The sequence below is a fragment of the Bombus flavifrons genome, chromosome 8 (genome assembly GCF_040668555.2).
Source record: "Bombus flavifrons isolate JBK064 chromosome 8, iyBomFlav1_principal, whole genome shotgun sequence".
NCBI classification, from domain to species: Eukaryota; Metazoa; Arthropoda; class Insecta; order Hymenoptera; family Apidae; genus Bombus; species Bombus flavifrons.
The window spans coordinates 15888806-15914504 of NC_138449.1; the positions used below are offsets into that span (position 1 = coordinate 15888806).

Genomic DNA, 25699 nt, shown 5'->3' on the forward strand with positions numbered 1-25699 from the left:
AATCGCCGATGCTTCCTCCGGATTACTTTTGGCTTTTTTTTTTATTCGCCACGATTATCTTCTTTCGCTTTTCCGCAAATAAATACAATATGGTACACAGGTGTCCGCAGAACGATCGCAGCAATTCCGTCCTAGATATTCGCTAAAGGAAATGTGACATTCGTTCGACGTTTCGTACAGGATACGTACTTTTCTCTCTTTCATGTAACGTGGATTACACTTTGCTTGCGCGTAACACACCCGATGAAATAGGATGGTCCGATCGCGACTGTAACATGAAAAACATCGTACGGTTTCATCGACGGGTTCTCGACGGGGCTTGGCTGTGAATATTTGGCAGTCTTTAATTTACAAAACATTTTACAGCGATCGACGAGTCGCTACCTCCGAAAGGATCATCCATTCGGTGTCCCCATCTTGACGCGTCGACACGATCGTTTTGGGCCGGGTCCACCAACGACGCCTATTATCCGTCTTGTCAGACCGTTGCAGACTTTTGCAGACTCTATTCAGTCTTTGTACATCTTCTCGACGAAGAAACGTCGCGGACGACCTCATCTCCGCGAATAAATCCCATTTCTTCCAACAATATCCAACAATATCTTCCTATACAATCTCGCCAAAACGGTTTCGTCTTCGTCCGTTCTCCGCGATACGGTGCCGAAGAAGACGCTTTCTTTGTACTATGCCTTGTCCTTCCGTCCCTACGCATCGATTACGATACACCCGAAAGACACGCTGTCGCGACGATCACGGTCGATCTATACGACAATCTCGATCGACCCCGTATTTTCCTCGTGCTCTCTCCTACCAGGTAGATACTAAACTGCGAGAGTGCTACTCGTAACCCCATCGAGTCGATGCACGTGGAAAAGAAGATCCGACTCGACCTTCGCGTAGCCTCCCACAGGTCGCGTTAGGCAAACACACAGGGAACGTTTCCAACGATCGATCGATTATCTCTCTCGATTACTCTCGGCAGACGGCTGCCTTGGCGAGCCTCTAGTTGCAAGAAATCGCGGTTTTTCCTCAACGACGAGCATCGAGGCGTCTCGTTCCCTACGACTTCTCGTCCATACTGCTCGGCAGAGGTCGTTTCTTCAAGATCCCAAGATCCTGGACGTTCTCCAAAAACGTCTTGTGATGTTGCGCGACCAGCAGCGGATTCACCGTCTGCACGTCCTTCTTCAGTTCCTCCATGTCCCTCTTCAACTTCGCCCGCCTGTTCTGGAACCACGTGATTACCTGAGCGTTGCTCAAACCCAACTGCGTGGCGATCTCGTCTCTGTCGGCCGGGCTCAAGTACTTCTGGTACAGGAATCGTTTCTCCAACTCGAAGATCTGCTGATTGGTGAACGCCGTTCGACTCTTGCGCTTCTTCTTCGGCTGCTGCCGGTTGTTGAACAGGTTTAGGTGGTTCGCTTGCTCTGCAACAAATACGGTTCGACAGATGGTTAGACGAGACGTGTTCGTTGTTGCAACGGGTTCGACGCGTTCATCGCGTTAATAGAATCGATTCCCGTTGATAAGAGTTTCGAGTACCAACGAGTTGTGATTACGTGTCACGTGATCGTTCCCACGTTTCTCGTGCGGCGGCTCAAGGTAAAGAAACGTGATTGCGGAAACGTGTGCGCGGAGAAATAAGGTAGAACCAATCGATTCGAGGCATGCGTGACTTCTTGTCGGCGAATCCCATCGAATCGAGGACGTTAATGATTTCTATTCCATATCGTTAGCAACAGATGTGGGTAGTCATCGCGTCGACTACGATCAAAAAATTCTTTCGCCTAATAGAAAATATCGAGTTAGAAACATCGAGCGAGTCTCTTCGACCGTACGACACGTACACGTAGAGTAATCGTTTCCAACGCTTCGAAAGGTCTGAAATTTCGCCTTTTGATTTCGCGTTTCGAGCGTTGGAAACGGAAGATCCCGGTATACGAAGCGACCCACCACAAAAGAAATACCTCCTGAAATTCGAGGGCCGATTCTTTCTAGTCCTCTTTCTAATATCGAAATTTCTTAATCTCCGAACGAGACGGCTAGAGGAGAAATGCAAAACGAATCGGACATGGTCGGGCGTGTTTGAATGCCCGGCACCTAGAACAGGGTCCCTTCTCTCGCACGGCGTTGCTCCACGCAGCTTCCACGGCCACAAATCAGATGCATTTTCGTGCGGTGGTAGGGATCTCTCCATAAAAATCGTATTACCTATTCGTCACGGTGTTCAGAGGACGGGATTCCAGCGGAGCTTCTCGTCCACCGGATGTTGGAATTTTCGTTGCTTTCGGCCGTGGTACCCTCGACGAAACGATCCCAATTTGACGGACGCGGACGATACGAACCGAAATGCGCGGTTAATACGATAATTGTTCGAGCGTTCGAGTTGTAGAGTCGCTTTCAGAATTACAGAGATTCGGTATTGATATTTCTGCCGTAGCCTTTCTTTCGTATCTACCGTTTCGAAATTGGCGTCGATTTAGAAACGGAAAATCGAGAATCTATCAGCGGCTGACTTTATCGTCGTCGGGCAAACGCCGTTTGTAAGCCTCGCGATACCGCCGACGGTCAACGTCCACATGCCGTCCACTTTGAATCGAGCTGTACTTTCCTAAACGATAAAGTCGTTTGAACAGTTCATCGCGCGCTCGTTTTTAGCGACACGCTCGCAATTTTTTCCATCCATTTCGGCGATCCCTCAAGGAGGGTACACAGGAAGCCGAACGCGGCGGGAAACGGTGGCGAGATTAGCGACGGCCGTTTTCGCGATGGCGTTAGCCATTAGGAAATAATCGAACCGAGCGACGAAAAAGAGAGGCGGCCGATGAGTCGTGGACAAGGTAGCCGCGGAGTCTCTACAGGATCAAAGAACGCCGCCATCGGTCACACCTGCGCAACCCGACCGTACAGTCCAGCTTGAAAACTACCTCGCCGATCAGCGATCGGCCTTGCTTCGTAAGCGTTCGCCTCAAGGATGCAACCTTCCGTCGTTCTTTCGCCGTCGTTTGAAACGCGCCATATCTTCACCCCTTAACTCTCGTGCATTGATTTCTCGGCCAATCGAACAAATTTTCGTAAGCAGAGAAAACTCTGTATTTAATCGCTCGTCCGTCCATTTATCGACGCGACGAATTACGTTAACGAATCGGTGATCCATCGGAGGCGTATTTTGTTTTTGAGGAGGGGATTTTAACAGTACTGTCTCTGATCCGTTTAATCCAAAGTAATTGGAAAATCGGTGTCCGAATAAATCGCGTCTCGAAACGAAAGATGCGTTTCGCGAAACGTGTAATTCGAACGAACGAACGTTGACAACCGGCCGAGGAAGCGGACGGTATATTCCGCTTAAGAACGCGATTTCGATCCCTTAATTGTAAATTACCGGGTTAATGGCGTCGGCTCTCACGACTCTCGATCGCCACGCGTTCGCGATTCGGTCGAGCATCTCTGTGGACTTTCGCCGCCACGTATCCGCGCCGAGTTATCGGCACCTATCGACCAAGATAATATCTATTACGATGTCTATTACCGACGGAAACTGCTTTCGTAACGGTCCCCCCCCCCCCAAGCGCGCAAAGAAGAGGCGCTTTTCTATCCGCTTTTCTCGGTTTTATCCGCGCTTGTTTTTCCTCCGGCACGGTGGACACGTTCGACTACTTTTCTAAACCACACCCGGAAACTACTTAATTACCAGTAGGATAGCAGAGCGTTTAGCGTTCACCGAAAGTGTTATTACATCGCCGTAAAGCATGCAGATTCACCGTTTTAATGCCTCCGGTGATCGAGTCCGTTTCTTGCGCCCTCTTTTTTTCCTTCTTTTTTATTGCTCAGAGAACTCTTCCCTTACAATCCAAGGAATTGTCTAATTGTAAGCGTCTAACGCGCTGGCTTGCTACAAGTGGCAGTGCTAATTACGCTCGTACCAGCTCGTTTACCTCGAAAATTACATCGTCTCGCCGCTACTTTATCATCTGACGGCTGTTTAAGGAGAAGCTGCCGCAAAAATGCTCCGCATCCATCGTAAAGATTAACGTTTTGCCTCGGTTTACGAGTTTCTTCTCGTCGTTGTCGTTGTCGTCGTCGTTTTCCATTTAGAAGCAATCTTTTTTCCCCTCTGTTCTACCCTCGCTTCGTTTTCCCCTTTCTCGGTATCTGCCGTCCGAACGTGACGTACGCGAGCAGCACGGTTTTTCTTTTCGGGTACGCCGCGCTTCGAGCGAGAAAAGTACACGATAATTTTGTCGTCCCGTCGTCCTGCGCTTTGTCTGTTGCGCGGGGCTCGAATCTCTCGAAGCAGAATCCAGAAATACAACGATGGCAGGCGATGGTCGAGGAAAGAGAAGCGACGGAGAAGCGACGGAGAACGGAAGAAACGAGAGAGCTCGCAGAGATATTAGTTTCTGCGGTTGACTCGCCGCGGAGATTTAATTCGTTTGATGTTCGCGAATTCGCCGCTTCGTCCTTTCGCAATGCTTCTCTTTCTCCGTGTCTTGCCGTTATTGTTGTTGTTGTTGTTGTTGCTGCTGCTGCTCCATGATTCGCCTCCTCTCCCCGTCCCGTATATTTTCTCACCTTTCTTTGTCATTACGTGGTACTTTGTATTTCGTCAGCACCCTCTTCTCGCTTCTGCATCATCCCTCAGAGAGCTAAAGACAGAATCTTGCGCGGACTCGTACTCCACTCCTTCGATCGTGTCAGCAATTATACGTTATGTACATTTGTATTTTTACCGATTACGCTTTGTTTCTTAATCTATCGATTCTAATTCGATAGCGCGAGTTCAAATTCCGAGAATTTTAATTCATTTCGTGGAATGCCGCAATTTATAATTTCGTTTCATCGCCATAAGGACTAGAAGAAAAGGAGCAAAAGAAGCGGCGTTGGCTGATAAGAAAAGGATCGACGAGGCGTCGGGCGACCCTCGTCGCTTCCGATACCGTCGATCACGGAAAAAGGAGAAGACGATCGGACCACCTGCCGCACTCTCTAGCTAGGTGGACCACAGGTGGCCAGCAACGGTCGTTCGATTAACACGGTGACTCTGCCGAAATCGCGCTTCATTACGAGACCTGTTATCCCTGTCCATTCTGCCTTGTTTCTCCGAAACGGGCGAAACGAGCGAAACGAGCGAAAGGGGCGATGGATCGTCGACGGTCTTTCGTAAAAGAGGCAAGAGGAGAAGGGAAAAATGGAAAAACGAGGAAACTATTCGAAAGACGCGAGGACCGTAGACGTTACGGGCGTCGATTCAAAGTTGCAAAGCGGTCGTGCGTCATTAACTTCCAAGTTTCCTCCTTGGTCGGTATCTCTCCGTCGATTACAACCGCGAATATATTAAAAGCAGCGGCGTCATTCGTCTCGCGTCCCGTCCGCCATTAATAAGCTATCAACGTAAATTTTATTTTAACGCGTTAATCCGCAGACGTACGACGGCCCTTCAAGCGGAAGTCATCGCGTTGGCACTCGATGCCGCGGTGGCAGCCGAGTTTCCGCACGCCAATTGGCGTGTCCGTTCGCTGTTGATACCGTGCCGATAGAGTACGAGCGATGAAGATAGCCTACCTGTACAGGGAGCAGTTGGAATTTCACCTTTGGATCCGTTTCTTTTTTCCTTTTTTTTTTCAACTACTGACGTTTTTTGTCACATGTTCAGGCGTCTCGTGTGCTCAACCGCCTCGTGCGCCGCGTTCCACCGGCAATGGGATGTACGATCGATACTGTCGGTGGCCTGTGTCAGAGGTCGATTCGCGCGTGCTGCCGTAAATTTCGTGACTTTTTATGGGCCGCTGAACGACCGCGAAATGAAACGACGGTGACGCGCGACGAGCCGAAGACCGACAACCGATGCCTCGTTTTTTTATTTTCCCGTGGTTCGCGCGAGAATTTGAATTTCACGAAGACGAAAGAAAATCGGGCAAAGTCGAGTAAAACTACGTTGCTGCTGTAAAAGTAAAATTATCATAGAATAGGTTTCGAATCGCAAGAAAGTTTTATTACGGCAGAACGGTGCGTGGGTTAATGAAATTAGCGGACTGAGAAACGAAATTATAAATCGCGCGTTAATTACGGTGTAGAAACCAGCCTGCCTTAACGAACGGCACGCATAAAAAGTTGGATAATAAATGTCAGCGGTGAACCCTGATGCAATCACCGAAGGATATCTTGCGATCGGTACATATATCCGAACGAACGTGGCCTCGTGAAAACGCGTCTGGCTAACAGGGACGAAAGCGTTTGGCGGCCATTTTGGTTCCGCTCCAACAGGAACCGTTCGAGTAGAATAGGCATCGAAGCTAAGAGACGATTTTCAAACGAGCGGCCACCGATCCAATAAATTATTCGCTAACGGTTTCTCGTTAACTGACTTTTGATACGGTCAAACCGTGAACACGGTTCCCTCGCTTAGGAAAATTCGATCGATCCGCTCGCTCATCCTACCAATAATTTCTCCGAATGCCGCTTATCGATCGGTACGTTTCGTTGTTGAAAGTACGCAGCAGAGGAGATGGAATGAGAAACGGAAACCGGGTAATCTGACGGGTAATCCGAAGGGTAATCCGAAGGGTAATCCGAAGGGTAATCCGAAGGGTAATCCGAAGGAAATATGAAAGATTGCGCGGATTATCGAGATCGTTCTGAACGAAGTCCGGAGCATGTTTGGGAAAGTAGCTTTTGATTTCCACGAGAGAAGAGTTTCGTAAGAACGAAGAAACAACGCGCGACCAACGTCCACTAACGAGCGTGTATCGTCGTTCCGTGTGGGACGATACGCGTGAAACGCTTTCTCGCTCCTTGTACTCGAACGAACGAGCGTTGTTGCGTTTCCTTCTGTTCAGCGTTCGACGAAAGGTCCTTGCGATATTCGGCCGCGTAAAAATTATTACGTTTTTCGGCTATACGCGCAAGAACGTTAATACTAACCGTTAATTAACGTTAATACTCTCTCTCTCTCTCTCTCTCTCTCTCTCTCTCTCTCTCTCTCTCTCTCTGGCCAATACTTACAGCGAAAGAGAATCTGTTTCTCCACTCTTTATAAAATACATAGTAATCTATGTTGATTTTGAAACGTCGTAATCTCGACAATCGTTGGCTGAGAATCCGCTCTTGCTCGAATGCCTGTAACGCGTTTCTATCGCGTTCGTTAACCAGAAAAAGAAGAGAATATCGAACGAAGGGAGCTTCGTGAACCGTTCGACGTGTAGTTATTCGAGATACTAACGTATATACGAGCTGGGCGGTTAAGAGCGATCACAAAGAAAGTAGAAGCGTGTATAATGCGGAATTATCGAGTGGCAGACAGGTATGCTGGAAGAACGACCTGCCTGCAAGCCCATCGACGTGATTTTTGGAGCGAGACGAAAAACTAGCCGACCGGTTAGCGGCATGAATCGCGAGACAAGAGGAACAGGGTATAAAAAGAGCAAGGGAAACAGCCTACGGATCCGATAATAACCGATGCGTTGCTCCATCGAACCAGGCTACTTCCACGATCTCATAAATTTATTGTATCGTGATAAGTGGAAAATTCGAAGGTATCTTAATCGATCATTGACCGATTTATCCGCTGGATCCCTGTCACGGCATCGCTGACCGTTCTCTAGATAAGACCGTTCAACCTTTTATTCCTGTTGCGTGTTTACGTTTGTACGGTATATATATCGCGTGGAAGAAAAGTACAACTTCGAGCCTGAACATAGGTATTCCAAATTTGAAATCCTAAAACACCGATACCTTTCGATATCGCCAAGTATTAAGATCAAAGTTGCATCGTCGCAAGATCGATCGAAACAACGCGATCGATTCGGAGTTCGCGAGAAAGGTGAAAGGCGGCCACCACCCCCGTCGACTGTTCGATGCCCAACCCCGGCTCCGTGTACCATCGGCGGCGAGGGAAACGTTTCGCGAGTGTCCTATAAATAAGACAGAGGCTGTCCGGTGACGGGCTAACATCCGAGGCATCGCCGGTATCAAAATACTCGTTAGAAAAGCTCGCCGGTGGCACGCGTCGCCGCTTCCCCGAATATTTTGCTAATAGGTCGTTCGCTCGTGACTCGAGAGGACGCCACGAAGGATATACGTAAAGGGGACACGTAAAAAGAGGCGGGACAGCGACACCGTGGAGCAATTTGGATGTGTCTTCCGTCGGTCGACGGTCATTTGTCTCCCAGCGGCAACCATGCGCGTCCTTTCTCGTTCTCGTTCTCTCTCTTCTCTCCTCTCCTCTCCTCTCCTCTTCTCTTCTCTTCACTCCTCTTCTCTCTTCTCCTCTCCTCTCCTCTCCTCTCCTCTCCTCTCCTCTCTTTATTCTCTTTCTCTCGCTTCTGCAGCTCTACCACGATTCTCCGTCTGTCGACCGTGTTTCCCGTCTTTTTCCATCTCTCGAGCTGCCGGGAACTTCCTTCCCTCCCCCGGCTAACCCGAGGGGCTTTGCCCACATGTCAACGATATATTTTCTGCCGGCCCACAAATCGTTTAGCGGGTAATTTTGAAATTGGAACACTTATTTAGTCGTTTAGGCCCAAGGGCAGAACCGCAGAACACCGTCGGAGATTTATCGTTTGATTTTTCGCCGGTTTATAAATGCCATTTTCTTCCTCGCTCCCTTTTCCTTTCTCTTTCCTTCGTGCCGTTTCTTGTTTCGAGATTCGCTTCACGCTTACGCCCCGTGTCTTTGAAGTTGACGAAACGAATCGTCGGTTTGCCGATGATGTAGTACGAGAACGTCGCTTCTTTCGTTCGTAGATTCTGGTAATTTCTGGGTAAATTGAATGGGTTCGCGGTAAAAATACTTTCCTCGGTGTGATGCAAATTGACACGTCAAACGAGTTATTCCGTGCCAGCTGACTCCGTTCGATTTATCGACCCCGACACCTCACCTACATCCTCCGGTTCATCAATATTCATCGTTCCTTCCCCTGTCGGATTAACGGACGGGGGATTCGCAACATCTTTGTGATTTACCGCGTTACTTTTGCCCCTGTTCCGCGTTAAAATTTATCACTCGCAGCCTTTTCTTCGAACGAATCGCAAGATCGGTGGCTAGACGAGCAAACACGAGATTCTTCTCATCGGCTGATTTCCCAATAGGAGATTTAATCAGCCAGACCGTTCCAATTTCGATAGCAGCAGAGGGAAAATGGCCAACGTCGAATCGATCGCAGGCGATACGACGCGAACGAGCAAGGAGAGATAGGGGGAAAAAAAGAGAGCGGGCAAAGAGAGCGAAAGGCGGAGCAGGAAATAAGTATGGCCGCCATTTTGGGTAAGATTTGTCTTCATTAGGACTTCCTGCGGCGCCGTTAACGTCCCACCTGGTGTTACAAGGTGTTGAACCACTCGAAGCAGTGATATTAGCGACTGATGAAACGATATTGCTCCTGATGGGTGGTCCCTCTTCACGGAGCCGTTGATGAAGACGCCAACAGTTGGCTCTCCTTCGTCTTCTTCGTAGCCGGGCTTACGACCTGCCTGAACCGACTTATTTGCCCCCGCCGTCCTAGCTTTACCCGCCGTGTCGTGCAGAATAGATATGTTTTCGTCGCGCGTGCCTCGTGTTCGCCCTTCTCGTACGCCAACCTTTTGCCGATCGTTTAAACTCGCTTTCCCGGTGGCGTTTTCGCCACTTTCGAACGAATTCGTACTCCAATAAAACTGTCGATCTTCGAATTTGAGCGAAAGTTTACGCGAAAGTGCACGCGACGCTGCTTCGAAGGCGGAATGCCGAAACGAACGCGCGTCGTCGCTGCTTGCTCCGCTTAATAACCTCGAGCAACCAATTAATTTTAGACAGTCGAGATCCAGCAACCGAGGACGCGCTATCTCGTTCAATTCACCGTCGCGAGAAACAGCAAAACGAAACCCGATTCTCGTCTCTAATTAAATCGTATTACCAAGCCTATGAATGAATAACGGTCACGGTAAAGAGCGTTCGTCGACGAGAGACGCGATGTTTAGAGGGGGTTGGCCTCGCTCGACATAATTCTTCGAACGCGTCGCGCCCGATGCAAGTAGCAACGTAACGTTCCACGACGAGACATCTCTTTCTCGTCTCTTGAAATAACAGACGTTTCAAGAGCCGTTTGGCCGCGGTGCGATGATCCTATTAAAACGGACTTCTTTCTCAGATCTCCATCTTGCTCCATCTTGCTCCATCTTGCTCCATCTTGCTCCGTCTTGCTTCATCTTCGTGACGAGCGTCGCACGTTCACCCTCTCTCTCCTCGCCGTTTCTATTTCCGGCGCCAGTCCCCTTTCGCCCGCTTTTACCGGCTTTCAAATCGTCCCAAGACAGTCGCTCGATTCACGTGCCGCTGATTAGCGTAATTATCACAAGCATTCCTCCTACCGTTGGGCTCTCGATTCTGCGTCACGTGAAAATTGACGCACTTTCGTCTCAGCTGCAATTTCTCGATCGAACGCGCTCGATCCCGGTCTTGTAACACTCGCAGAGTCTCCTACCGTACGTTATATTCCCAGTATACTACGACATAATCCATCGGTTTTTGCTATACGACTCAACGTTAATCTTCATCGGGCTGGAAATTCGCACGGAAAACAAGCGAGAAGGTAGAGGCTACCTCGTTTACGCGAGTCCAACTATCGGTCCGGCGATCACCGGCGCAAGAAGCGAACGCTTTCTACGCAACGGTAAACACAGGATCGCCGGAAGCAGAAAAGCAAGAGCCAGTCACAGACCGTGTTTTTCATTGGCGTATTTAAAATGCGCGCTCGTCCGCACCTCGTCGAGGGACGCTCGTCTCGTCGCGGCTACTGACAGGACGTCGTCTCCCGGTCATTAGTTACGGCGTCGTCACTTCTGCAATTAGAAGCCACTAAGCATTTTTTCTCTCTTCCCTTCGCGCGGTCTGCACGCGTATCCGTGTGTGCGTAAACACGCGTGCGCCTTCCGAGCGCGAGCGCGTTTACGAGCTTGCTCCTGGCAAGCGAGTCAACACGCCGGCACCGCGTTCCCAAGAGGATCCTCCCGCGACAATGCGTCGCGTCGTAGGTAGCGCGTTAACGTAGCTACCGTAGGTACTTGTGTTCGAAAACGTTCCCATTAAACGACGGAAAACAACCCTGAGACGGACAGATTTCGCCTTTCGCCAGCGGACCAAAAGTAGATCGCGTTCCTTTCCCCCTTCCTCTTTTCGTTTTTCGCGTTATTTCAGTTATTCGGCACGAACGGTGCAAAGTAAAATTTTCGATATCTACCAACTTTCTCGTTGTTCTCGATTCTCTAAGATATTGTTACAGAATAAAACGTTAACTTCTACTTCTCGATGGCGCCAACTCTTAATTCTAGAATAAACGATCCTTAGCATATAGGAGCTGGTAATTTCTATGCTTATCCTACAATTTCCACTCTGTACGCGTCTCCGATATCTCGGTGAATCGGCTCTTACCGTGTAGCGTCTGGGTGTTAATTAACACGAGTTAAACGATTCGTGTCAGCGGCTGCAGCAGCGTCGTTGACAGACGGACTGAACGATTTCCGTATCTCTCAGCGGTCGGGAAAATCGCGTCAACGTACGAGCGCGATTACAAGGCGCAACCTCGTTTTCACCGGACGCGTTCAACCCCGGAAGCTGGCCGCGATTCCCCCGAGTCCAATATCCAGCCGGAGGTTCGACAGTTTACACGGTATTGAGTAACAACGCTCGTAGGCCAACGCTCCTTCTTGGAAAACAATTTCTGTCGTCAGGGTTGCATTCCAACGGTTCTACGAACGTAGGCTTCGCGGTCGCCTCGTGAGGATAGCCCGACGCTTTCGCCCGTATAAATCAGCGCTCGTCGTGACCGTCGAGATTTCTTGGGAAAGCTGCTTCCCTAAAGCTCGGTCGTTCCATTCGAGGGCAACGAGAAAATCAGAGGACAACAACGTTTCCTTCTCGAAAAAAAAAAAAAAAAAAAAAATAGAAAAAACCAGCAGCATCTTCCGGGTGATCGGAATTAACCGATAGAAGATTGGATCAGCCTGGTTTCTCGAGTCGTCCGAAGAAAGAACTGTTTTGTTATTATTTATTCGGCCGGTGGTGGTTCTTGACACGTACCAACTAGCTAGAAGGGGCACGATACGGCAACTGGCGATCGCTGGAAACGGCAGCAAGGGCGGAAAGTGGCGTGATGCGTACCGAAGGGCGGTGGCTATCGACTAGACAAACGATAGAGCGGTGTTTTCGATAAACTACGAACAACCACAGACCAGCCTAGACAGCGTGCACGAGTATGAAATAATTCCCCTCTCGATTGATATGTTAATTACACGCAACAATCAACCCAGAAAATTAATACTCCGATCGTTCCCTACAATCGATCCTCGACCCCTTCCTATACGCGTTTCCCAACACTTTTCTCGCCGTAGTAATTACCGCGATTCCTCTATCAACGCTTTGAAATCGATCGTTTTCTCTATCTGGTGTAGCTGTCTCGGCTGTTTCCACACCGGATTCGCTCGCATCGAGCAAACGTTTCCAATACAATTTTCAACGCGTTCGAAGATCGACGAGGAAAGTGTTTTCAACTAAAAATTTGTCTCGATCGCGTAGACGTCGTCGTTTAGATGGAACCAGAGAGATCGCGCAAGATTCACGCGAGAGAGAAACGGGGAAGAAAGAAAAGTAGGAAAAGATGAGCAAAAAATATACGCCTGACAACTATGTAATTATCGTTTGGAATATTGCCACGCGGCAACCGATCGTCGCTCGAGACCCTGGTTTTGCCTAATGGAATGACGAATTAAAAGCGCGATCGAATCCGGCGAATTAGCCTGGCGGTCGGTGTAATTAACAAGGGGCTCTCTCTCGCGCTCCTCCATTTGCCCTCGTTAACGTGTCGTTGGCCGTAAATCCGTTCGAATCAGCTACTGTTAATTTCCTCCGTACCGTACAAACCGAACGTTCCCGTTCCTTCGATTCTCGAAACTTTCAAAGTTAAATTATGATCCAACGTTCGATTAAGGCGACGTCGTATCAAGCAACACCGTCGAATTACCGCGATTGTAATCGCGTTCCATTGGAAATCCAACCTGTCTTTGCCCCGTTCCTTCTCGCAGACGAGCTCGAAGATAAAGGAAAAGTCGAATCGTCGTTACAAGGTAGAAAGTGCGGCCGACGCTCGTCGATTTTTAATGGGCCTTCCGAGAAGACGCCGCCGCCGCAGCGAATCGGTACAGCCAATCACCGTGAAACGATCGACCGACACGGCTCGCGACTAGCCATCTAGTAATATATACGCGCTCACGACGCGAGAGAACATCGTCGATAATAGTTACGACAGCGGTTGAAAGTCGCGTTAGTCAGCCGCAGCCAGAAAAACCAGATCGATTTCGCTGAGTTACGAGTTCGTTAGTCGGGCTGGCCGGTTATATCGCTCGATCGATCTATCTCGACTATTCGATATCGCATCGGAGATCCAATGAAATCGGTATGATTCGAACGCGACGAATCCCGACCTCATCGCGTCGTTCGTTCTGATTTTAATGGACGGCACTGCCATCGACGGATGTCCTTCGAAATTAAGCAACAACGTATCCACCGACGGGACGCGAACGATTCGCAAACGAGCTCCTAAATCTGCCTCGCAGCCGTTTCTCCTCTCTTTTCTCTCCAAATCGATCGAATGCAAATCGAAGGATAGCGCGATACGCCAACGAAAACATCCGGGAGTGGCAGTGAAAGGATCAAAGTGTCTCGAAGAGATTTCCCGGCATAATCCACTCGTCAGAGCTACGTTGAACTACGCGCGATACTCGATAGTCGATAGTTTGACGCAGTTATATTAATAACATCGAGCATCTCAGCGGTCTGTCGACCTAAGAAAAGCTCTAGCGGACAAATGATTCTATTTAATGACTCGCGCTATTAACGCACCTGCGGGGATTAAATCGCCAAATAAAAACTGCTTTTTGCCCGGGACGAGCGTTAGTCACGAGAAGGAAAGAAAAAAGAAAAAGAAGAAAAAAAAAAGGAAGGTGAAAAGAAGGAAAAAGGAAAAAGATTTCATCGGAGAAGATCAATCAATTACGGATTTGTACCACTCAATAACGCGTCTTTTATCTTGGCGATTGTGCGTGAATAAAATTATCGATAAGTACTCCGATGATTAATCGACGGTATTATTGTTAATTACCATTCTAATGAGTGATTGATCGAGGGAACGACACCTGCGATTAGTTACACATCGAACAATTAATTACAGGGACAGAGAGAGAGAGAGAGAGAGAGAGAGAGAGCGGGGGTGGGACGGAGACGACACTTGTAGCTGAGTTTCGCCGGAGTCATTCCACCGTCCATTTTTATTAAGAAACAATGAGATCGTTTCGTCGATTCGCGATTCTTTCGTTTCGATGATCGCTTAACTGTCGGTTCCTTCTTTCACCGGGCCACCGGTTCTTTCTCTCTCGACGGGCGGTAAGTAAACGATGAAAAAGAGGACAATAAACGAGAATGGAATGAAAACGCGAAGCGTCTACGGAACGGATCGTCGATGATCCGATTCTATGAGATCCGATCCGGCACCGGTTCGACACGCTTCGTTGATGGAAAGGAAAACAAGACGATAGAACACGGCCTTTGATCGGCTTCTTAATTTCCCGTCCGAATCGATTGTCGTGGATCGCTCCTTTGCCTCTTTGTCCGAAAAGACCGAACCTATACCCCTTACCCACCCTTCCACCCCCGCCGAATTAATTCGCATTGTAAAAACAGTTGCGGATCGAAGGGTTCTTCTCGCGAGCGGACCATGCAAAAAATCGTGCGGAAACTTTTCAAGATCGCCGCCTTTTGCAGCGATTGGGGCACTCGGGGCGAGTACAGTTCGTGTAGATTTAAAGGAGCGGACGGCAGAAAGATATCGAGTATATTGGCGAAGCAAGAAAATTTAGCACAACGTTGACATTTGGTTCCTTTTAGCGTTAACGTTTCAGCGTCAACTTTTTAGCTTTAACATCGCTGCTACGGACGATTCTAATATGATGTCACTGACAACAAGTAGACGTTACGTCCTTTGGACGAAATATCCTTCGTTCGTACTTGCCTAGTGTCGCGACAATTCCGACTCGAGCAACGATACCCTGAAACCGGCGATAAAGAGAAATCGCGAGGTCCGCGGAGAAGGGAGAAACAGTGGAAGAGAGGCGAAAAGACAGGTTCCAGTTCCTCCTGTAAGCTGCCTCCTTCGTTCTCGGCCGATCCGCCATTTAGTTTAGTCGTTGTTCCATATAAGGCAACGATCGACGATGAACGACAACCGACTAAGCCTAATTAACAGCCATCTAGTATCGCCTCGTGTAAATTCACCCGGTGGCTATTAGCCACGATACTTTCCAACCTCTTCGCCAATCGAGAAAACAACCACTGGAATATCGCAAGGCTCGGTGCATCGCGGCTGCAAATTACTAGAAATAGGTTTACGTTGGTTAACCGAGTCTTCTAGCGAAGCGTTTAACTGGAATAGCGGCCGGTTAACCGTGGCAAAGCTATGGGCAAAGGTACGGGCAAAGGTACGGGCAAAGACATGGTCAAAGGCAGCTGTGTCAACGGACGTTAAACGAATTCGATCTTAACGCGTTTATTCTTTCGATCGATATTTGAGAAGGGTGCGAGATTCTGCTTCCACAAACACGTCTAATCCTTTAGGGTATAAAAAGATCCGTGTTTTCTCACTAAATAGCGGCTAATTAGATCGCTTGATACGAAGCGAAAAATAGAAACACAATGGCGGCTGTTCACCGGAGCACGATGTTGTCACGGGTTGTAATTAAGCGCCGCGGCTTTGTAAAACTCGCGCGGTGGCTTTGTATAGTAGTTATCATCGATATCGATCTTCCCGTGGGTGGCGCTTATTGCCATGGTGTCGCGAAGAGTTATTAAATACACGCGGTACGACAACCGATATTAAATCGTCAATGCGACGCGTGATTTATGGCGTCGCGTGAGAAACCACCGCCAATACGCCAGTGCTGGAAATAGAGAATAAATCTGTCATGTTCTATTGTTGGAAATTGCCAATGAGAAGTGCCGGATAGAAGCGATCGCAAAGAACGGCTAATGAATAATTAATTGTCCAGACACTTGTCGTTTTTCCGAGAGCCAGACGTGAAAATCGGCTATGTTGGCGCCGAAATATAGCCCAACGCCGATTCGAACGGCATCGAATACGTCGATCCAAAGACCCCGTTAGAAAATATCCTTCGTATTCGCGATGACATTTATCCCGAAAGACGAGCATTTCCACGGCGAGAAGATCGGTCTTTCGTACGCGTTTCGCAACGCGGTCTCTTCTAGGTCCAGTCGTCGTTAGACGTAATTGGTGGGATCGATCGATCGATTGCACGCGGACAAGTTGGCGCGATAGCTGGCAGAGCCAAGTGCATCTCAACTTCGTCCAGTTCGTCCACTTCGTCGATATTATACGTCGACCCTCGTCGAGCGAGGAGAAACGGACGAGCCCCTGTGCGATTCGTTGCAAAGGTCGCGCGCGCCTGCGGCTGCTGGAAAATCTAGTCGAAACGATCCTGTCGACGATCGTTGCGCAACGGGCCGCGTAATTGGAAGCATCTCCGTCGATCGATCAGGGTAATCGCGAGATGGAACGTGCCGGTGCACCGTGTCAAACGTCGCCACCTGTACGCGTAGCTAAGCCGATTGCGTTTTCACCCAAGCTTTCCTTCGCTTTTCGATCGAGTCGTTCGGTCGTGAGAGTCGGCCGCGACTAATCGCGCAGATGTTTACAGGCAAATCGATATAGGTGCCTAGGATCACGAGTTTGTTGAAAACTCGCGTGCCAAGCAGATGTCGCGGTAGGTGTTCTCGGCTGCTTCTTCGCGAGTTTTCCATTAGGCGAGCTGCGAGATGTGGTTTGCAACGACGCTAGAGTCGTTCGCCATCGGCAACGGAAAAACAATCTCCGCGCGTTTCCAAGCTTTGATCGTTCTGACTGCGAACTCTGCTCGTTTCTTACATTATCTTCGGATCGATACCGTTCTTCGACTTGACATAGACTTGGCGTTTCTTTGCCATTCCTTTCGCGCAATCTTATTTCTCCGACTCCAACCATAGAATAAACATCGCGTGCGAAACCTGTCATCAGTTTCCAATAGATTGGATAGAGAATTACGAATCGCCGAGTCTGCGAATCGTTTTAATATGGTTACTACGTATTTAGCGAGCAAAGTATCGGTAAAGGTTAACATTAGAAGGGGAAGGTTCCCTCGCATGTTTTCTGCTGTCGTAGTACACGAGTTTCGATAGGTCGCGTTATATACGAGATACGTAGAATTTGCGAATACAGCTGTCTTTACATCCAATAACGGCGACAAGGGGACTCTCTGTCCGGTGAACGCTTGGCGAAGCTTATTAAGAATTCCGCGATTGAGCGTCATCTATTATTTCCAGCGCAAGTGGTAAAACGGCGAAATAACCGGGTATACCGTAGCTAAAATGACAGGACGTAGGTCGGTTGATACGCTATACGGTGCATCAATTGCCCCTTTTTTAAACAATGGGAAAGCGAGACTCGGATCGCTAGCGAAAACTAGCACCGCTGCGCTTTAGGAAACTTTTTCTCCCGTTTCCGATGAAACCGACGACCGATTAAAAGACTCGTTCGACGAGCAAAGAAACGATCGACGAGAGTGGTTTATCGAGCCAGAGAGAAACGACTCTCGGACGGTGTTAGCGGCGCGGGTGTCGGAAGAATAAAAGCGGAGACTACTACGTTCGAAACTATTGTCCGGAACGATGTTTGCCTTTAAGTAATGGGCCATAAAAGTACGCAAATCGAGCATGCCACGGGAAACAAAAACGTCAGACATTTTAACGCGTTGCAATCTCACGAGCCGACGATGTTTCGCCGATACACTGCATGGTGTATACCCACGACTAAACAGCTTTCGAAAAGCCAGCGTCGTATACGCTGGTAGCAACGAGATTTCTCGAGCACATCGCCCTACCTCGAGGAATCGATTCGCTCGTGGCGCGTTTTTTCCAACGACAAAAAGCTCCGGATCTTATTGTACAGTTTGCGCGAGCAGTAGCGAGAAAGTAACGATATACGCGACCTTTCGCGGCGTGCGTCAATTATTGGCACGCAATACCCTCTGTAGGGCAAAGTATTTTTCCATTAAGCCTCGTACGGTACAAGCTGTTCGTCCAAGATCGCGTTTTGACGTTTCTCTTTTCTCTCTCTCTCTCTCTCTCTCTCTCTCTCTCTCTCCCTCTCTATAGTGATTTAAACGTTTTGATAAATCACGATTCGAACTACGTTCCCTGTACGGTAGTTGCCGACCGATCAATTCCAACGCCCGTCGGCCATTTTTCGTCCATGGTCGATCAACACCGGTAGCGTTGTAATTAAAATCCATCCTTCCAGAGAAGAAACGGCGAATAATCGGAAAAACATCGATCGATCGGTGTGTCGAAACGATTTTGGCGCAACTCTATTCCGCGCGTAATAGAGTATAACGCTTAGGTAGGTACTTCCATATCATTAAACCGCCGTGTTCATTCACACGGAGACCGAAAAAATCTGTAGCCAAGAAGAATCGACTAATGGACATTAGCAGGTGTTTATTTCCAAGAGAGTGAGCGCGTTCTAGCTCGTCATGCAGCAGGCGCGCGTGTCTAATTTACATGGAATGTAGTCGAAAGGTTCGAGAGTCGTCGTTTACTGCCGCTCGGGCTACTTTTATTGGCCACCTTTCTTATTTCCTCTCTTTTTTTAATTGTTTCTTTTTTCTCCCCCGTATCTCGGCCTAGAGTTTCGCTCGAGCTTCTGTGGAAGACGAAAATATTTTCTCTGCGGGACCAGCGCCGACCTACAAATCTCTCGTCGTGTCGGGATACTCGCGCGAACAACTTCATTCCTTCGAGCTTCCGTGGAATGCGAGCCGAAACGTTTGTTGCCGGTGGCCATTCGGCGGAACTGCGAAATCTATGAGTGTGCATGCACGCGTTCTCCTCGTTTACCCTTTGAACTCTTGCAAGATGAGGGTTGCCCGATGATCTATCGCGAGGTCATTACGACCGTTGCTCCGTTGTCGGGGAACGGCCGACTCTAGATCCCGACTACCGACAATACGAAACGTGTTTCTCGGTTATGAAGCACTTTACCGGCGTAAAATTCAAATCTAAATTCGCATTTAAATTCAAATTTGAACTTTCAGATTCAAGCGGTTTCGAATGGGCGTTTATTAGCGAAACTCTGGCCCTTAATCGTCCAATTACGAACGAAAATGCTAATTGCAACAAGTAAAAACGCGTGTCGAGCGTGGTAACGAACGTTTGCCGATTCGTCTGGCTTTTTCTTCGGTCCTGTTCCGCCAGGACGTTTTTCTTTTCCGTGACGTTCCCTACCAACGATAACGTCCGGCGCGCGAGTATTCATAAAGCGGCACGAGTAATTAAGTAACGACTGCGAGAGGATTGGAGCGCGGCTAACACGCGGGTCGCGTCGCGGACCGATGACACCGGCGACGCGGTGATAAAAGATTTTCTTGTCCCCCGCGTGAATTACGATGCAACGCGGCCCCCGCTGCTTTTCCCCCCACTTTGCTCGTTCCTAATTACCGCGCCTCGACTAACGATACTCGCGTGTTCCACCGCATCACCCTCCTTCTCGCTCCTGTTTCCTCTCGCGTTTGTCCCCGTTCTCGCGGATAACGCTCGTCGATGCACGCTTCGATCGTTGCCACGCGAGAACCGCGCCACCTTCCACGAGTTTTGCTCGGTATAACCTCGTGTAACGCGTAAACGCAAGCATGGATATCGTTGGAAAATGGAAAACATCTAACGGACGATTACGAGAGTTTCTTTCAAAATTTTAATTCGTCTGCCGTGAAACTCGATTTCCACGCGTATACACGGTAAACCTGCTAACCGTCATAGTCGATGCTGGTTCTCTGTAACTCCCTTCTCCTCTCTCTGTTTTATCCTCCTTTATCTTTGTGTGAAATTTCTGACGTTAACTGATACTTATCTCAGAGAGGAGAAGAAAAAAAGGAAACGGTGGCAAGATAGAAAGATGCACCGTGTGCAAAAGGGAACGAAAGGGAACGGAAGGGAACGGAAGGGAAGGAATACTTTGGGATCGGTGCGATGATCGATTAAGGAACCCGATGCTTTATTTGCATCATTGACGTCTAAATTGGACGCATGAATGGAGGTCGCCCGCGGCGAACAGGCTAGCGGCATGGCACCGTGTTCAAGCTCACGGAGCAACAGCCGTAGACCAGAGGCCGAGATAAGTCATCAAACAAGCCGCCCGCGCGGCTATCTGCTCGTGATTCGAAGCAGAGGCCTGGTTCGTCCCCGAGACACTTCTGCTTATCGGTCGAAGAACGAAAATGGCCGCTCCTGGTACCGAAACAGCGTTCGAGCGATCGCTAATCTGTCATCGGGACGTGTTCCAACTAACAATTTCCTCGGGGTACTCGAAAATTCCAAATTGAAACTAACGCTCCCACTTTTCGATAGAAACGTCCTCTCAGGGACGTATTACGTGCTACGTCTATCAAGGAAAACCAGGATACGTTGCGCGTTTAACAATGAAAAGTCCGTGTACGACGTCTCACCGACGCCGCAATGTTTAACCGCTTATGTCAAAGGCGTGTTTCGCAGCATTAGTTAGCAGTTAGGTAGAAACTTCTCGAACCAAACTCTGCTCCGTCGTGCTCGGCGCGTTTCCATTTTCATTATAAACGAAACGACGCAAAAACAGTTGGACTTTTGTGAAAAATTCAAGGCTCGAGTTCAAGGTATCGACGACGCCGATGACGCCGATGACGCCGATGACGCGAATCGAACCTCGATTCGTTCTATTGTTTCACAGTCTATCCGCCCTAGTCGTTTTCTCGCTCGACCAACAGATTCAGCGGGCTTAATCGGCCGTGAAAAGAGCAAATCGTTTCGCGCGATTATCCGCCACATTGTCTCTGTCTGGTCCCCTCTCGCGATCTCCCTTTTAGTCGGTTTCCTCGAGCATCCCCTCCGATTCACGGTGTCGTTCGCTATTTATCCGGCTCTCCGCTTCCAACCCCTGTATCCAGCCGCGAGAAGCACCAACCACCGTGTTTCGCCGGGGTTGCGACGTTAATCGTTTCGCGCTGAAAGGTGTAACCGATTCGTAACGGCCGTAAGATCCACGAGAGCGGCACAGTAAATTCGAAAAGCCGGCTGGATACTCTCGCTGGAGCGAAGGGTGCGATGTATCGGCGAGGGTGTCGTTTAATTATTCTCAGAGAACCCGACAATTTTCCGTTTTACCGACTCTGTGCAACGAATCTCGATAGACGCGGAGCAAACTAACTAACAGCGAGAAACGTTAGGAAAATATTTCTCTTCGACGATATCTGTCTCGACGATTGTCTGCAACAAAGCGACGGTTTCGTCGGAGATCGTTTCGCTAACCTTTCTACGGTAAGAACGAATCTCTTTCCATCTCTCGGAGAAAACACTCGTTCGACTCTGTGCGAACGAATCTATGCATAAACGATCGCGCACAGTGTACGTACTTCTTTAAACGCGTAGAACCGCTTTGGTGGACGCGCGAACCAGCGGAGGTCGCGGCGTCCCGTCACAGCGAAGTTTAATTATCTTCCAGGAATTTAGTAATTTTCCGTTTTACCGTGCATCCAGTCGCGCGTTGTTTCTCAGTTTCAAACGATATCGTTCGCCTCGTTGTATCGCGGCCCAAGTCTGCCGACGTACCGCGTAGATTTCAATTTGCGCTTTAGGAGATTTTGCGAGGACAGATAAAAACGAGCCGTAAAAAGAAAGGGAAGAAGTGGAAAAAAATGAAGGCTAAAGAAGGGCGGAGGGCAGGGGGGAAAAAAACTTCCTCCCCAGAAGATTCGAGATAACGGTACAAACAAGCGTTTTAAACGCCCAAGGGCGCCATTTAATTATTCCACAGGAATTCAGCAATTTCCCGTTTTATCGCCGCGCGGTATCGCTCTCGACGTTCACGGAGGGTTTCTTCGAGAAAACAGGAAACGGCCAGCGGCATTTTCGCTCGAACCTATCGGGATGATCGGAACAGGAGAGGAGCGACGTTTATTCCTCGCGACCATCGAGTCCCGTATAGAGCGTCCCGAAAAGTGGTTTTTCCAGCGATGTAACACAATAGCCTGGCTCTTGCCCGCGTGAAATAAATGGACCGATTTACGAGCCCCCACCGGCAGAGTTCGCTTAATAAAATCTCAGCTATGTCGATACATTTTCCTCGAGCATTCGACCAACCTCCCGTACAAAGAGGTTATCGCTCGAGATGGCTATTGGATATCGGGAGGATCGGTTAACGTGCAGCGTGTAAACCTGATTCTTTTTTACCGCGAGGATATGGCGAGTGTGGTACGATCGTGGAGAGCTTTGCGATGGATGCAACGCGTGTTTGAAATTCGACAAATAGTTCGAGTATAATACGAGCCAAGCTGATCGTATTACAAAAGGTTATCGAAGTTGAACGTCGTAGCGAAACGCGAAATTAATTTTAATGTCGCGTCGTACGCCGTGAACCTTTCGCGGTATGCATCGAGCACGTGACGAGCGACGTTCGAGAACAGTTGCGCGCATAGAGAAGATACCGTCAATAAATAGTACCTACGCCGCGGAAAAGCTATACAGAACTATTTCCGAGGGTTTTTACGACATCTCTCGCGTAGAGAAAAACTTGTGTACACACGTCGATCTTCCGTGTATTCCCTTTCGTTCCGTGGAAAAGTGCGAGGATATAACACAACCTTCTTCATTGCCACCGAATGCATAACACCGATCGGCCTTGTTCGCGTTTTGCCGCAACTTCGGGTTATGTATTTACAATGAAAAGAGACAACTATGCCCTCTTTTCAACATTGTACGATCTTATTATCCATAGAAAACGTAATCTTCGCTTCAACCTTATTGCAAACTTTCCGCGCGACTCTTTATTTAACCGATCATTGTCTCGGAAAAGTCAAAGATAAAATATTCAGTAGCTCGCAAATACAAAGTTCAAATGTTTGCTCTTGCGCGATAACTCTCGTTTAAAAGGAAAACCACGATCGTCTTTTTAAAAAATTTAAATATTTGCTCTTCCATTCACTCGGCTCGTACGCAACGCAAATCACCGATGATAAAGAAGAGCAAAATAGAAAAGAAACAGGCGAAAGAAACGGCGAAGAAATTTTTCAGAAAAGCGAGTAGAATCGCGTAAAAGCTTTCTGCTCGTTCGCGTTAGCCGCGCTATCGCCCAATGACCGCGGCGTATTCACCCCGGAACGACGTGCCTCCCTCTTTCCCTCTCTTTGGCCTCTCCTTTCCCCGTTCCCCGACTCGACTCGTCTATCGCTCGGTACACGCCAAAAGCCAACCTTCACCCCGCTGGCGATCAACCATTTGTCACCAGGCCGCTGGATTTCCCATTTTCCGGCCGATTTCCCCGCGACGACATCGGTACCAACCCCTTGTCGCCGCCATCGTCACCTCTGCGCGTTCTCCCTTCGACGTGCCTCGTGTCTTCCCTCTTTGTCCCTCGAATCGTCCGGTAACGCCTCCGCCCTTGGTACCGCGCGGATTTTCGGGATCGAGACGACGCGACGCGACGCCACCGACACGATAGAACGAGACACGGTGTAGCCTATTTCGCTGACATTCGCCGCTACTAACGCGACAACGCCGGCGTTATTCACGACCCTCCGTGCTCCCGGCCAGAAGCTCATTTTCGCGGTACGCCTCCGATCTTCCAGCCCTTCGCTCGGGGCTGGATCGTTAGTTTTCCACGCGAGCGACATTGTCATTGTCACTGTCGACGAATCGATACGGGCGAGCCGTACGTACGGATACCGACCAACGAGCTTCGCTTCGCGCTTCTCACTCTTGCGAGTCGATGGTTTTTTAAATCGCTAGGTTATCATCGTTTTCATCGCACTTTCTCCTTTCCTATTCTAAGCTTGATTTAGCTTTTACGTCGTTCGCACCAGCACGTTTTTCTAAATTTTCTACATTTTCTTCCGCCATTTGGCTTTCGTGATTCGTCATACTCGTACCGTAAAAATTTGTCCTCGCCCTCTCTCTCTCTCTCTCTCTCTCTCTCTCTCTCCCTCTCTCTCTCTCTCTCTGTCTCTTAGTTAAAAAGCAGCTGTCAACTTTCTTCTTGTCAGTGGTTTCTTATCGCGATTGTTCGTATTCGAACAAACGAGCGTCTTTTTAACGCCAAACAGACGCGACGGCGCTCCTTTCTCCCCGAAGCGTGACGTATCGGAAGCGAATCGTGAAATCGGCTCGCGAAACCATTTGACCGCGTTATCGCCGCTATTACCCGATATGAAAACATAATATCGGCTGCGTGGGGTAACGATCACGACACGGCATATCCGCGTAATGAGGATCGCGTGTGCACCCTGCTCCGTGCACCTCGACGATGCTCGAGTGTCGGCGGCTACCGAAGGTTGCTACCAACATTTTCCTTGTCTTCTGTTACCTTCTCTCTACCCCTTCCGGCCCGCCTCCGCTAAACCCACCCCACGCAGTATCTCCTGCAATATCCGCTCTTTAAGGGTGAAACGCGATACCGCGCGCGCGGTTCGTTCGATATCTCGTTATAATGTGGCAACAGCTAACACTCGTTAACCCCCGCAGGGGAAACCTTGCTCTAGTTCAATCATGTAACAGTATCCGCGTCCTAATGCGCGCTCGAATTTTACTCGTGCTCGAAACGACGGAGTTCTACACCGTCGGAGTTTCGTTCTCTCCTCGCCGTACCGACAAGGATTTCGCTGCTTCCACCGCTCCTTTCGTTTCTCGCTTCTTTTCATCGGCACGTTAACGAGTCCCCATCGATTTGACTAGCTGCTATCTCGCGATACCGATCATCTAACGTCGGTTTACGGCTCGACGTATTTTTCATAGCTGAACGACTCCGCTTTTTGCGAGTTTCTCCATTCCGTTGGCCGATTACGCGATTACATAAACCGTCCAAACTTGCTTCCAGACGAACGACTCGCATCTATGAAATCGTTTACGGCAAAAAGATCGCATAGATGGCCGTAAATAGCGAGGCAAGCTTAGAGAGGGGAAAAAATGCTCCTGACATCGTCACCTTTCTCTACTTTTCGGTACACGGAGTCGATCAGCGTCGTGACTTTTCAGCAGGCCATTTATCAGACCGTGTCTGGTCGCGCGAAATTTAATATTCTCTGCTGCAACCTGTTTGCTGCTTTCCGTCGTGAGGCCTGCTGACCGTGGATGACAGAAACGTCGATAACGGTTGCAACCCGACGATTCGACGTTGCACCAGTATCGCCGAGTTTTTTGCTCGCGATCGTTAAAAATTTTCACCGGTCTTAACGACCTCAAATTACAAGCCACCGGGCAAGCGGTAGCTCTGCTCTCCACGCCGGGGCTGTTATTGTTCGCAACGTGTCCAACGACAGCCGCGAGATTCGCCGCGATTTAATTGCATTTGATTTGCCCTTTACGTGAAATACCGATTATTCATTATCCGCGTATGCCCCGCGGCGAATAAATCATCCCGCGGATCGGCCATAAACCCGCGCGCAATAATTACTCCGATTAATTTTAATCGCGATACACGCGATTATCGTTAATACGACGATTCATTACCGTTAATAGTTGGCCGGTAGTCGAGCATGCCTGGCTTTTTTTCCTCCCGGCCTTTTTATTATTAATTGCAACATTATAAAGCCACCGGATGGAAAACTCCGC

General features: G+C 49.0%; 1 protein-coding gene across 1 annotated transcript in view; it reads right to left on the reverse strand.

The window, feature by feature from the left end:
• Nucleotides 1-234: 234 nt before the first annotated feature.
• Nucleotides 235-25699, reverse strand: part of LOC138182523 (uncharacterized) — a 44073-nt gene continuing 18608 nt past the window's right edge. The window contains exon 2 of the mRNA XM_069118464.1: nt 235-1427. Within this exon, the coding sequence (XP_068974565.1) occupies nt 1060-1427 (368 nt within the window). The 3' untranslated portion in view covers nt 235-1059. The remainder of the gene's footprint in view (nt 1428-25699) is intronic.